Here is a 12,658-nt window from a genome sequence, read left to right on the forward strand (position 1 = left end):
AATGTACTCCTGAACAATTTACAAAATGTCAGTTTCCCTAGTTATTAAATTTAGCAGACAATGTACATTGCAATGTCTTCCATTTAAATTCCATGCTGTTCCAGTTTACTGTACAACATGACAAACAATAAAGCAATATATGCATATGTATCTGATTAAACACAGATCCAACAACATTATTAGAAATATATAAATAAAACCATGTTTGTCTAATCCCATTTTCTAACAATAATCTTGTCAGGTGTTTTAACTTTGCGAGTAAACTGAACGCCAATTTGCAAACACTCATTTCCATGACATACATTGACAGTGTAGATTACTACGAAATATGTTGTTTGTATCTTAAACATTGTATGCATTGTAATGTATCACAGGCATTTCATTAATGACTTCTATTACAGTGTTTTTTTTTCACCTATAGGGGAATGGTGGCGGGGCCCGTCCAAAGGGGAAAAACGCGTCGTTTTTTAGGAAAAGGGGAAAATTACAAATTCACTCTTTTATATGTAATGATATTTATTACATGAATACACATGTATGCATGAATGCAATATTCACAGCTGAATGTCTCTGTCCTTTTTCTTAAATATATATCAATGATTGTTTCAACATTAGTTTCAGACAGTTCAGCCGTCATGCACAGTGTCAGTTTTCCTAGCCAATTTGAGTCTACCGGTAATTGGAATTTTTTAATCGATAAAATGGCAAATTTGAGCATTTTTTATCAATAAAATGGAGCAAATTGGAATGTTTTTATCAACAAATATCGACACAATATAGGTACATCAGGACTTTTCCTCGCCATTTTGGGAAAAAATGAAATTCATGTGAAAAGTGACCACTGATTTGGGAAAAACTAATTTAACTATTTATGATAATTCAAAATCATATTAATATTATATTTATATACTTTGTTAGTTGTTTATGAAATAATTCTGAGATATATGTATCATTAGACAGTTTTTTCTAAAAAAAAAAAAAAAAAAAAAAAAAAAATTTTTTTTTTTTTTTTTTTTTTTTACTTCTGGAGGGGATTTTTTCTACAAAATAGGGGAAAAATATATACTATTTTTTGAGGGGAATGGGCCCCGAAATTGCCATAAAAAAAACACTGTATTAAATTGTATGATGTCCATCGTGAATACAATTGTTATTAGTACTTATCCCCACGCTTTTTGACAAGCGTGGGGATATTGTGGTTATCTCCGCCGTCCGTCTGTCTGTCCGTTCGTCCGTCCTGGCCACTATCTCCTCCTACACTATAAGCACTAGAACCTTGAAACTTATACACATGGTAGCTATGAGCATATGTGCGACCCTACACTATTTGTAATTTTGATCTCACCCCTGGGTCAAAAGTTATGGGGGTTGGGGTGGGGCCAGGTCAGAGATTTTCACTCATTTTTTATGTTATTTTACATTAACTTCTTGATTTCTACACCCATTTACTTCAAATTGATACTGAACATCTCTTATGACAATACGGTCAATCTAAACTGTGCATGGCCCCATTACCAACCAATGTCTTTACACAACTGAGGATGAAGTGAAAATCTCCTGCCAGATGAAAAGAAAATATGCACATAGGCATGTAAGTTGTTCTACACATACAGATTAAATATAATCATGTTACTGCTAAGGGTATCACGTTTAAACAGTTGCGTTTCGTTTTTTGCTAAAAAACATTTACAAAAACAGTAAATGTTTAAATGACAGTCAATATCAACAGAATCCATTTTAACTCATTACGTTACAACGTTGCAAAGCTTCTTAAAAGCTACCGAAAATCGGCACAAAGTGCAAGAGGAAAATTTTCCGCCGTTCTTCATCTGCATTCATTTTTAATTTAATGAACATATACTCGTTTTGCTGTACATCTTGTTAAGTAAAACAACAACAAATTTAAACCGGTTTACCCTTATTGAAGAAAGGTTGGGTTGGATATAAATTTGTCTTTGTTACAAAATCTTAATAACTTCCAGAAATAATTACTACTTTCAGTTTGGAAATGCGATGGCACTGATGCTTTTAAATCGGACATAGGAGTACCGTTTAAAGTATAACGTATTGTTTATTTCATTTCGTTTAAACGTTTAGAAAAATCTGTAGACGTGATTCCCTTAGTTCCTGCAGAAACTAAGTCACTCTTACGGTCGAGATTGTGATTCATCTTCTGGTTTCTGATATCCTTTTGCATTTTTCTTCTTTATAAATCCCATAAACTGCTTCAGCTCCTTATCCAGTGATTGGAACACAGGGTTAGGCTTGTCTTTACTGTAAAACGAGCTTGGCATGCCCTTGTTGTTCACTGCAGCGGCAGCGTTTCTTAAAATAGAAGCCATGCTGCCCGACTTTTGATTCTAAATAACTCAGATTTTATGTTTAAACAATATTTTGATAATCTTAGAGTTTCATCATTTAACGGTTTATGGACGCGGCCATTAAATATTGTGTTGCCAGGTACTGTAGAATGAATAGCATAATTATCGTAGACACGCCACCCAAATATTGATATTATTACAAACCAGTCACACAGGTGCGCGGCTAAATTCAACCAAAATATGTGTAAAGTTTACAAAGCGCTTATCTAAAGTTCGCAACCTCCTCGCAGAGATTTGACTGAACCAGCATAGCTGGATCAAGTCCCTGCCTTCATTACCAACCACATGATGCTAGCTTAGCCACGCGGTACAATAATTGTACCGTTGTTATATTGCATCGTTGCTATATTTACTTTTTTACTACTTACTTACTTAGTCCGCTTCGCCCCGGTAGGAGCATAGGGCCTTTACCACAGCTCTCAATCTGGTTCGGTCCATGGCCCGGGCTTTTGCTTCTCCCCATGACATCCTTATCTTGCGAAGCTCAGTGTCCAGTGTTCTGCGCCAGGAGTTTGTAGGCCTACATTTTCTTCTTTGTCCTTGAGGGTTCCAATCCAGGGCTTGCCTTGCTATGTTGAGCAGGGCTCAACATTAATGGTTGTCCTATTGCCCCTGGCAAGTAAAAGTTGGGTCCGGGCAAGTGATTTTATAATCTAGTTGCCCGCCCAGGCAATAGCAAAAAAGAACAAAGAGCATTTAATTTAGACTTTAATTGCTGTGATCATTTTGTTAAATGTGCTAAAATAAAAAAGGTTTTGTGGTGTATCATTTTGATCTTTATTAATAAATATGAGGTTTACAGTTAATGTGATATTTCATGTTTGGGCAAGTGGCTTTACGTTCAGGGCAAGTAGATTTTGTAAGTACTTGCCCGGCAGGGCAAGTTGGTTTTTTGGTTAATGTTGAGCCCTGTTGAGCTGGGTTCTTCGCAGCGTGTGTCCGATCCATCTCCACTTCTTTTGTAGTATGGAGTTCGTAACCGGTTGCTGCCCTGTTCTTGCCCATAGGTCCTGGTTTGAAATATTCTCTGGCCATCTTATCCTTAGGATCTGCCTAAGACATTTGTTGATGAATACTTGCAGACTCTGGTCCAGGTGTCTAGTCCTTTTCCAGGTTTCAGCGCCATAAAGGAGGACTGTCTTGACATTGGTATTAAAGAGCCTGATCTTTGTTTTCCAGTGGATGTTCCGATTGTTCCACACTGGTCTCATTGTCACAAATGCGAGGCGTGCTTTCCTTATTCTGGCCCTAATGTCCTCTTCTGTACCTCCTGTCTTGCTGACAATGCTGCCCAGGTATGTGAAGTGGTCAACTTCTTCAATGGCTTGCCCTTCTATGGGGATGCCTTGTCTGCTGCCTGGATTGATCCTGAGGCATTTTGTTTTGCTGATGTTGACCTCTAAGCCTGTTGATCTGGCTATGTCCTGCAGTTTCTCTGTTTTCTGCTGCATGTGTGCGCAAGTGTGAGACAGGAGCCCGATGTCGTCGGCGTAATCAAGGTATTCCAGCTTCCTCTGAAGGGTCCATTGTATTCCTCTTGGTGTATCCAGTGTTGTTTTCATTACCCAGTCAATGACTAACGAGAAAATCATAGGAGAGAGAAGGCAGCCCTGTCTGACCCCAGTGCGTACTTTGAAAGGCTCAGAGAGGTCCATGTCGTTGATGACTTGGATGAGATTGTTGTTGTACAGGCTCCGAATTATGTTCACCATCTTGCTTGGGATGCCGTAGTGCATCAGTATTTTCCAGATCGTGTCTATGTCCACTGTGTCGAACGCCTTCTTGAAATCCATGAAGTTGACATACAGCGGACAGTTCCATTCGATGGATTGCTCGATGATGATTCGTTGCAATCTGGTCTGCACATGATCTCCTGCTCTGAAGCCTGCTTGCTCTTCTCTAAGAAGATTGTTGACTTCGGCCTTTATTCTCTCTAGAATGATCCTCGATAGTACCTTGCTGGGCATGGATAGCAGCACGATACCTCGCCAATTGTTGCAGTCGCTCAGGTTGCCTTCCTTTGGAAGCTTCACAAGATATCCTGTCTGCCACTCAACAGGAACTTCTTTTGTGTCCCAGATCTGTTGGATGAGGTCAAACATGATGTCAGAAGTGACGTCTGTTGATGCCTTCATCGCTTCTGATTGGGATTTTGTCAGGCCCTGGGGCTTTCCCGTTCTTTTTGTCTTGTTGATGGCTTGTGTGATTTCCTGTTTGGTTATTGGTCCTGTGTTAATTGCCAGGTTAAGACCCTCTTCAATGGTGGGGGGTTGCGTAACTGGTGTCCCGTTCAGGAGTTCCTCAAAGTGCTCCCTCCACCTTTTCAGCTGGTCTTCTGGCTTGGACAGGATGTTTCCATTTCGGTCTTTCACTGGTGTGTTTGAGTTGCTTTGGCGTCCTGCTAGCTGGCGAGTTATCTGGTATAGGATAGCCATGTCATTTTGTTGTGCAGCTTTTTCTGCTTCAACTGCTAGTTGGTCAATCAGTGTCCGTTTGTCTTGTCTGCAGCTCTTTTTAACCTCCTTTTGTAAGGTTCTATATTCGCTCTGGACTCTCTGTGTCTGTTTTCTGGTTTTGGCTTGGAGAAGCCTTTGACGGATTGTTCGTTTCGTTTCAATCTTATTGATGGTTCTGTCAGAGATCCAAGTCTTGTGGGTTCGAGTTCGGAAGCCGAGCCTTTCCTCACAGACAGATGTGAAGGTGTTCTTTACCTGTTCCCATTTCTTCTCCAGCGAGTCAGCATCTGCATCCGCTAGAGCTTCGAATTTGTTTCTCAGACTTATGGAGAACTCTTGCATGTGCTGAGGCGTCTTCAGTTTGGTGATATCGAAGCATGAACTCTTGGTGTTCCCTTGCTTTCTGACCCGTGCAATTCTGACCTGAAGTTTTGCTATGAGAAGTTCATGGTCTGAGCCAATATCTGCTCCTCGGTAAGCTCTGATATCGCTGAGGGTTCTTCTCCATCTTCGCGAGATCGCCAAATGGTCAATCTGGTTTTTCACTGACTTGTCTGGGGATGTCCATATAACTTTATGAATGTCTTTGTGGGCAAATATGGTGCCACCTATGACAAGGTCATTCAGTCCACAAAAGTCAGTGAATAACTCTCCGTTCTCATTGATATCTCCAACTCCCTCCTTTCCCATGATGAGTTTCTTTCCTGTATCGTTACAGCCTAATTTGGCGTTCATGTCTCCCATGACTATAGTGATGTCGCGCTTTGGGACTTTACCTAGGACGCTCTGGAGGTGGCCATAGAAATCTTCCTTGGTGTTGTCATCTGCCTGGTTTGTAGGGGCATAGCACTGAATGATGGTCACTTCCTGGAACTTAGAGTTGAACCTGGCTCTCATGATCTTGTCATTGATTGGTTCCCATTCAAGAAGGCTCTTGTGAGCAGTTTTTGTTAGAAGCAGTCCAACCCCGTTGTGGTCCAGAGAACAGAAGGGTGTGGCAAGTGGCTAGCATGACTTTTCCAGCTGTTGTCCATCTAACTTCACTCAAGCCCATGATGTCTAGGCGGAACTGCTCCATTTCTCTGGCCAATTGAGCTGCCCTTTTCTGATTCATATAATGTTCGCACATTCCAAAATCCTATACGTGGGACGTTCTTGGAGGAGAGTAGGTTTGTCCGCAGATTTCTCTGTTTCATACGCTCTCCCCCGGGTCGATACCGTAAATCCTCATTTTGTGTTGCTGTGGTTCGGGTTTCTGTAGCGTATTTTGTTTTCCATCGTCGGGGTGCTGGCCCTACGCACAACCCTCCTCCTTTTTCATCCGGGCTTGGGACCGGCATTGGCGGAGTTATTTACTTTTTTAATTCAGGTACTAGTAATTTATTTTATATATTGAACATTAACTTCAAAGCTATATTATAAATATAAAGACAATTATACTACTTTTAATCATAGAATACATAAACCAACAAATAAATTCCACCAAATCTTGTAGGATTTTCTTGTGATTGCAGAGATTGTATGTGAGAACGAGGAACGACAACTCTGCGTGGAGATTGCAAACTTCGTTCAACGGTAACCTCTTCTACGGGTTTACGGTAGCCGCTGCACCTTAGAACTTAACTTCTGCCAGATCTGAAAGGATGATCTTTGCTTTCTTACTTAATTAAAGTCAGTGAAATGTTTCACCAAAAAGCAAATTAAATATTGTTTTCTTAAATTCATCATTTGAAATCAAATATAAAGTAACGATTTAGAATATATATTGCTAATACTATTTGAATTCAGCATCATCAAGTGGTGTGCACTGGCGAAAGTAAATGCGCGCGAACTATGCTTGGGACCATTAACATCTCTTCACGGAGGTTGCAATGGTTAACAAAAGCTACTTCAAGTTAAATCCTTACATATCATAAAGGTTATCGGTTTTAGCATGTTTATATCTAAACGACAATCAGTTAAATTTTATACAAAACTAGTTTATTTGTAAATGGATAACAGCCAAACGAGTGAAATTAAATAGAAATAAAGACATATATAATTACAATAATAGTAGGATCGATCATCTCCACAAAAGGGAGATAACTCAAAATTGTGGCTACACGAATATATGTAGTATCAAATGTGTACAGCGCAGTACAGTACTTCATTCTTTTAACGGATTTCAAAACAGTAAGATTATTTATAAAATTCGGGCAAAAATGTACAACAATAAAGTGAGTTCATTAACGAAAACGAATTATTTCTACATCCGATGATTCCAGTGAAACACACGTAATTTGAACCCACACTACCAATTAAAGATAATTGCGTTGATTATTTATTGACACGGCTGTCCGATTATCGCAGTGGTTGATACACGCGCTTTTCACGTAGGAGATCCGGGTTCAATCCCCGTTCCCGGAAGCATATGCGTTAGGTAAGTGGTCTGCATACGAAACAGGTGGTGTTTCCTCCGAAAACTCCAGCTTCCTTCCACAAAACGAAACCACACAAAATTGAAAATATATTTTAATAAAACAGGATTGCTGGAAATCAGGAAATTTGCATATATATTTAGTTCAAAATTAGTCGCAACTTTCGTGTGTCAAATAGTTAATTAGAGGGGACTGATGGGGCATACATCGGGTCCTCACATAATGCAGACTCCGGTAAAGAACCTTACGTGATAATGTTCAATTCATATAGTATTGCTACTTAAAGTAATTCAAAGAATTATATGTTAAATGAATCAGATAATTGTTTATTTTATTGTTTCATTCTTGTTTATACAGAATTCCATACATTTAACAATTTCTATAATGTAAAGAATAATACAATCAATCAAACCAAAGGAGCATTTGATTTGCTCAAAATATGTTTCAGAAATCTGTTGCGCTTTACAGCTAATAGTCTTAAAATTACTCATTAAAAGTTTAACTTTTAACAAACACTTTCATTAAACATTTGTGAACAATAATGAAAAGATGTGGCTTCAACGAAATTGCACTTGCTGTTTTTAGGGAGAAAATTTTACCATTTGTGTCAAACAACAGAGTATGATCTGCTAGTTTGCCCTCGTTCTTGGAACACAGAATGGCACCATGTTGAAGGATCGCAGTTTGTATTTTCCGCTGGCTTTTTGTAAGTGCTTTTCTCGGAAGTCGCTCGTTTGTCATTTGTCATGCGTCTTTTTTTCGACCGAACCAACGCAGATTTTTTAATCATATCACGTGTGGTTACGCATTTACACAAAATATCAAGAAGTCTAATATTTACACCTTTGAATTGATAAGTAATTGATATAAAATACGTCTTAATGTTCGTAAGGTATCCTAATATGAACACCATATAGCATACGATTCGTGCATATGTACACATATGACATTAACACGCACGCTGCTACTAGGGTCAAGAGGTTTCGGTCTTGTGATGTTTCTTCAGTAAAATCTTATGGATTTCATACATTTCGAGGTCGTTCAAGTTCGATGATTTATTGATGTTTAAGTACCATTTGCATATACATGTAACTGTTTGTTTACGTGTTGTGTGATTTTAAAATGTGAACCAGATAATGAGGTCCGTATGTCAACGTTATACATTTCAAGGTGCAATGTATTGTAAGTGGACATGCCAGGATGTGCTATTAAATTACGTCGGCAGGTCAAAAGTAATAGTCGCCAATATGTGCCATATTTTATATGTGCACCAAAGTTCGTTGACTTACCGAAATGTGTGTCAAGGCAACATAAGTATTAAACACCATGAAAAGATCGCTTTAGAGCTATACCAGGAAGATAAGCGCATTTGTAATCGATGTTTTCTATAACAACTTCGAATATGTTGCAGTAGTACATTATCACGATTTGCTACCTTTAGTAATGGTGACAGTTATCCTTTTCAAACTATATGCTATCCCATACTTAAACTTTGTATTGAGTTTAACTGACACATTAATTTGTCCTCTTAATTAATATAGACTCGAAAACCGCATCCAATTTAATAACGCTAACAATTAACGAGATTTCACTACCCAATATACGATTATACGTGTCGTTTCAACTTTCATTATAAGGTATCAATTAAATTTAAGCGTTTTTACGCCTTCAGTTTAGCGTTATTACGAGTTTGTTAAAGTAATAATTTGTTTGCTTTCGTTATTACGTGTTTATTTGCGTAGTAATGCCCTTTTTCGCATTATTACGACTTCGCACTATTTCATCTAAATTTTCAGTGGTACTAATAGGCTTTCGTAAGAAATATCCAGGTTCTTTCCGTTTTTTACAAAGATCGTCACAATTGTAAACTTATAACATTACTATAAAGTATTCTGTCTTAATTTTCATTTTATAAGACTTATTTAGGCGAACAAAACCCGTATAAAATATCCCAAACAAAGAACACTTAATTTTCGCGTATTGTGCGCGCAACAAAAGGAAATAAAGCCCTAGTACTGATTGTTTCTAAGAGCGTTCGTCTTGCATAGCTGTTCATGTAGACGTTTTGTCCCATTACATGAAAACAACAGCGAGACGATCGGCTGAATTAATGCAAAACTTAAATTTTTATTTACTGTACGAACAATCGGTGAAAGTCCAAGGCTTTCAGTGGCGCCAACCTACATACGTTTAAACTAGCAAATCGATAGAACGTTAGTGTTGAATCCAGTAGTTGGTTCGACACCAACGGCCCTATACAACATGTCAACTTGTAAGAATCAGGTCCACAACTGCAAACTAATACTGCGCTTAGAGCATCCATGTGCTCTTACTAATATTCTTATTTCCGTTACTGTCTCCGTTACCAAATCACTACTACCTTAAATTCGCAACACAGCTTTTTGAGAAAACTGAAACATGTGCAAGAGGACTTCCACTGTCGTCACATTTACCGGAAAGTTGCATCACCAGTTAACTAGCGTAATAATATTATTTCAGTATCATATTGTAAATACGATTTAATAAAATATTATAATGGACTAATACAAATCCGTCAACAAGATTCATTTTGTTATACCGAAGTTGTCCTCAAATTAATACCAAAGGTAAGCCACATATGGCTGTCATCTAAACGCGACTGAGCTCATTAATTTATGTTTTGTCTGCTGACAAGTATATAATAGTAGATGACGATAGGCCACATGTGGCGATCCGCCTTAGGAAAGCGACCTCATTAATTTATTTATGTTTAGCAGACTAATTGAACAGTAGCTACTAGACGTTTCTATTTTAGCTCTGAATGTAGGTAGACTTTTTTTTTTTGTTAAACCACATCATAGTTAGACAGTATCATGAACACATTCACGTACATATGAACGCGTAATTTTTTAACTCTTTCAGTGCTGGAACCGAATTTTGAAGGCCTTTGCAAACAGTTTGGATCCAGATGAGACGCCACAGTACGTGGCGTCTCATCAGGATCCAAACTGTTTGCTATTCTGATAGTATTCTTTGAAAAAAATCGAAGAAAATGCTAATTTTAGAAATTCGGCAGACGGCATTTTAGCAGATGACACATTTCCCAGCATGCAAAGGGTTAATACAAGTGCTGCACTTGCACTCATAGCATAAGTGTTACTAGTCTTTGCGCAATGCACAATCGACCACATACTTGACTGTAATTAATGTTCTTTATCGGCATGATGATTCACCCATTTATGCCTAGTGGACTTTCCCATCCTTCTAAATTGGATCAATTTATTTCCAAAATAAGGGATTTCTAGTATGGTTATTTTTATATTTAGAATATTTCTTACAGAAATTCATTTAAGCAAACAGCGCAGACCCTGATGAGACGCCGCATCATGCGGCGTCTCATCAGGGGTCTACGCTGTTTGCCAAGGCCTTTTTTCTAAACGCTAGGTATAAATGGTTTAAAATGCAAACTGAAGCGTGCGCCAATGCAAATGTTTCAAAATATTTTTTTTAATATGCAACGGAGTTATATATGTCTGTTGACCTCCTTCAAAATCGTGTACGTAGTTATTCACAATTAGGCTTATCCATTTCGAACTACCGGTATTGTGATTGTTTAAGTCAAATTAATAGCGAGTCGTAGCGATTTTGTTATTTATTTTGGAGATCATCCAAATTAGTAAAACTACATTCTTTGCCCTTTGTTTCATTGTAATGCAATCAACAGAGAAAAGGTGAAATTCTATCCACACGCTTTCGTTTATTTTAATAGTTCGGGCCTTTAAATGTCCTTAATAGAAAATGGAACGTTTGAGCTGTGAAAAGTTTAAACCATTTTTTTCGGATAAAAACTTCTTTTAACAAACGTACAATTTTATGATTCTAGCATAGAACATAATAGGGATTGCGATTCTGAAATAAAGGTAATCGTAAGTTTGTTAAATGTTTTCCCTTCCAAATTTGCTGTTTGTATTCTCAGTTGTAAGCTGCCATTGTCCCATAAACAGTTAATTGTCACTATGTTATGCATAAGGGATATTTTCTTAGTTGTCCGATACTTGAAAAATATATGCGCACTGACCTGGTTATGAAATAATCAGGTACAATTTGAAACCGACTGTGCACTTGCTGATCAAACCCTGCTCTTCAAAACGAGGGGCGTTCAAGGCTGTTATATAAGCGAGTCACATTATAAGTGTATTTTTATTATTTAAATGGATTCACACATTTTCGATGATTGGTGTATATTTAATGTAGTATTCATCGAGATAAGCAGTGATGACCTAGCTGATTGCATTGTGTTTTTTAAGCGTACGATACTCGCCCTAAACGTTAGAAGTACACGCTCACAGGTTTTCTTATTTTTGAAAATTAACATTAAGTTATTTTGCTAACAAACTTGTTTAATGCGAAGCATCTTTTATAATAAAAAAGAAATAATAATAATAACAGGGAAAACATAATATAAATGTGCCTGCCATGTGGGATCGAACCCGGGATCTTTAGAAGCAAAGGATAACCCTCTACCATTACCCAACGCAGTCTTTCATTAAAGAAGATGACTATATGTCTTTAAAACACTTTTTAGATAAAATATTAAAGAACATCGTTACATAAGCTTCTGATTTTTTTACGATTTCACTGGATTATAATCAATAAATGTACACATTTTTAAACATTTCTCATTCATGAGTGTTATTTTCTTTGAATATATTACATACATTCTTGTTTGAATCAGTGAACATTTTTTTTTAAATGTCTATTTGCTTAACAGTCAACAAATCCATTCAGGTTCAGTAATAATGATGACCGACTCTAGCTGGAGGTGATGACTAAAATTATAGTATAATGTATTTGCTCATTTCGAATGCATATTTCCGGGTGAATTTGTGTACATCAATCACAAACCAATTAAAAAAGGTAAATCGCGTAGCGACGGAATTTAGCGAGAGTACGCATTCGCGATTCTTTAAGACCTGACGTCGTGTTTGATACCAGTTTTAAAAGATACGTCAAGCATGATTGCGTTTGTTTATGTAATTGGGCTAATACTTTTAAGTTTTAACAATAAAAATGACATACTTTAATATTCAAATAACATTGGAAAATGTTCAAATACGAGCAGGATAGCCTGTAGTAGATTACTGAATGTCGTTCAATCTAACGCAGTCATTTCACACGTATACTGTACATGGAAAGTACCGAAATAATCTGTATGTATAGCAATCGTCATTTGCTAAAATATATAATATTTCAAAATTGTTTAATAAGAAAATCCCATGCACTATTACTACTCACGCGATTAATGTAAGCGTTCATATGGTGTACTATGACTCAGACTTGAAACGGCAATCGATCTTCTCTAAAGGGAAATAACGAGTTTGAAACTTTTCAACTTATTTTCAGTGCACGAACGCAACATCCGACG

The 12,658-nt window shown here is 37.5% G+C and overlaps 1 protein-coding gene across 15 annotated transcripts in view; it reads right to left on the minus strand.

The window, feature by feature from the left end:
• LOC127879487 (cilia- and flagella-associated protein 54-like) overlaps nucleotides 1-2,479 on the minus strand; it is a 107,110-nt gene extending 104,631 nt beyond the window's left edge. For all 15 annotated transcript variants that reach the window (XM_052426422.1, XM_052426418.1, XM_052426348.1 and 12 more), the window contains exon 1: nucleotides 2,152-2,479. In XM_052426422.1, the coding sequence (XP_052282382.1) occupies nucleotides 2,152-2,342 (191 nt within the window). In that variant the 5' untranslated portion in view covers nucleotides 2,343-2,479. The remainder of the gene's footprint in view (nucleotides 1-2,151) is intronic.
• Nucleotides 2,480-12,658: the final 10,179 nt, after the last annotated feature.

Source organism: Dreissena polymorpha, chromosome 1, assembly GCF_020536995.1.
Source record: "Dreissena polymorpha isolate Duluth1 chromosome 1, UMN_Dpol_1.0, whole genome shotgun sequence".
Classification (NCBI taxonomy): Eukaryota; Metazoa; Mollusca; class Bivalvia; order Myida; family Dreissenidae; genus Dreissena; species Dreissena polymorpha.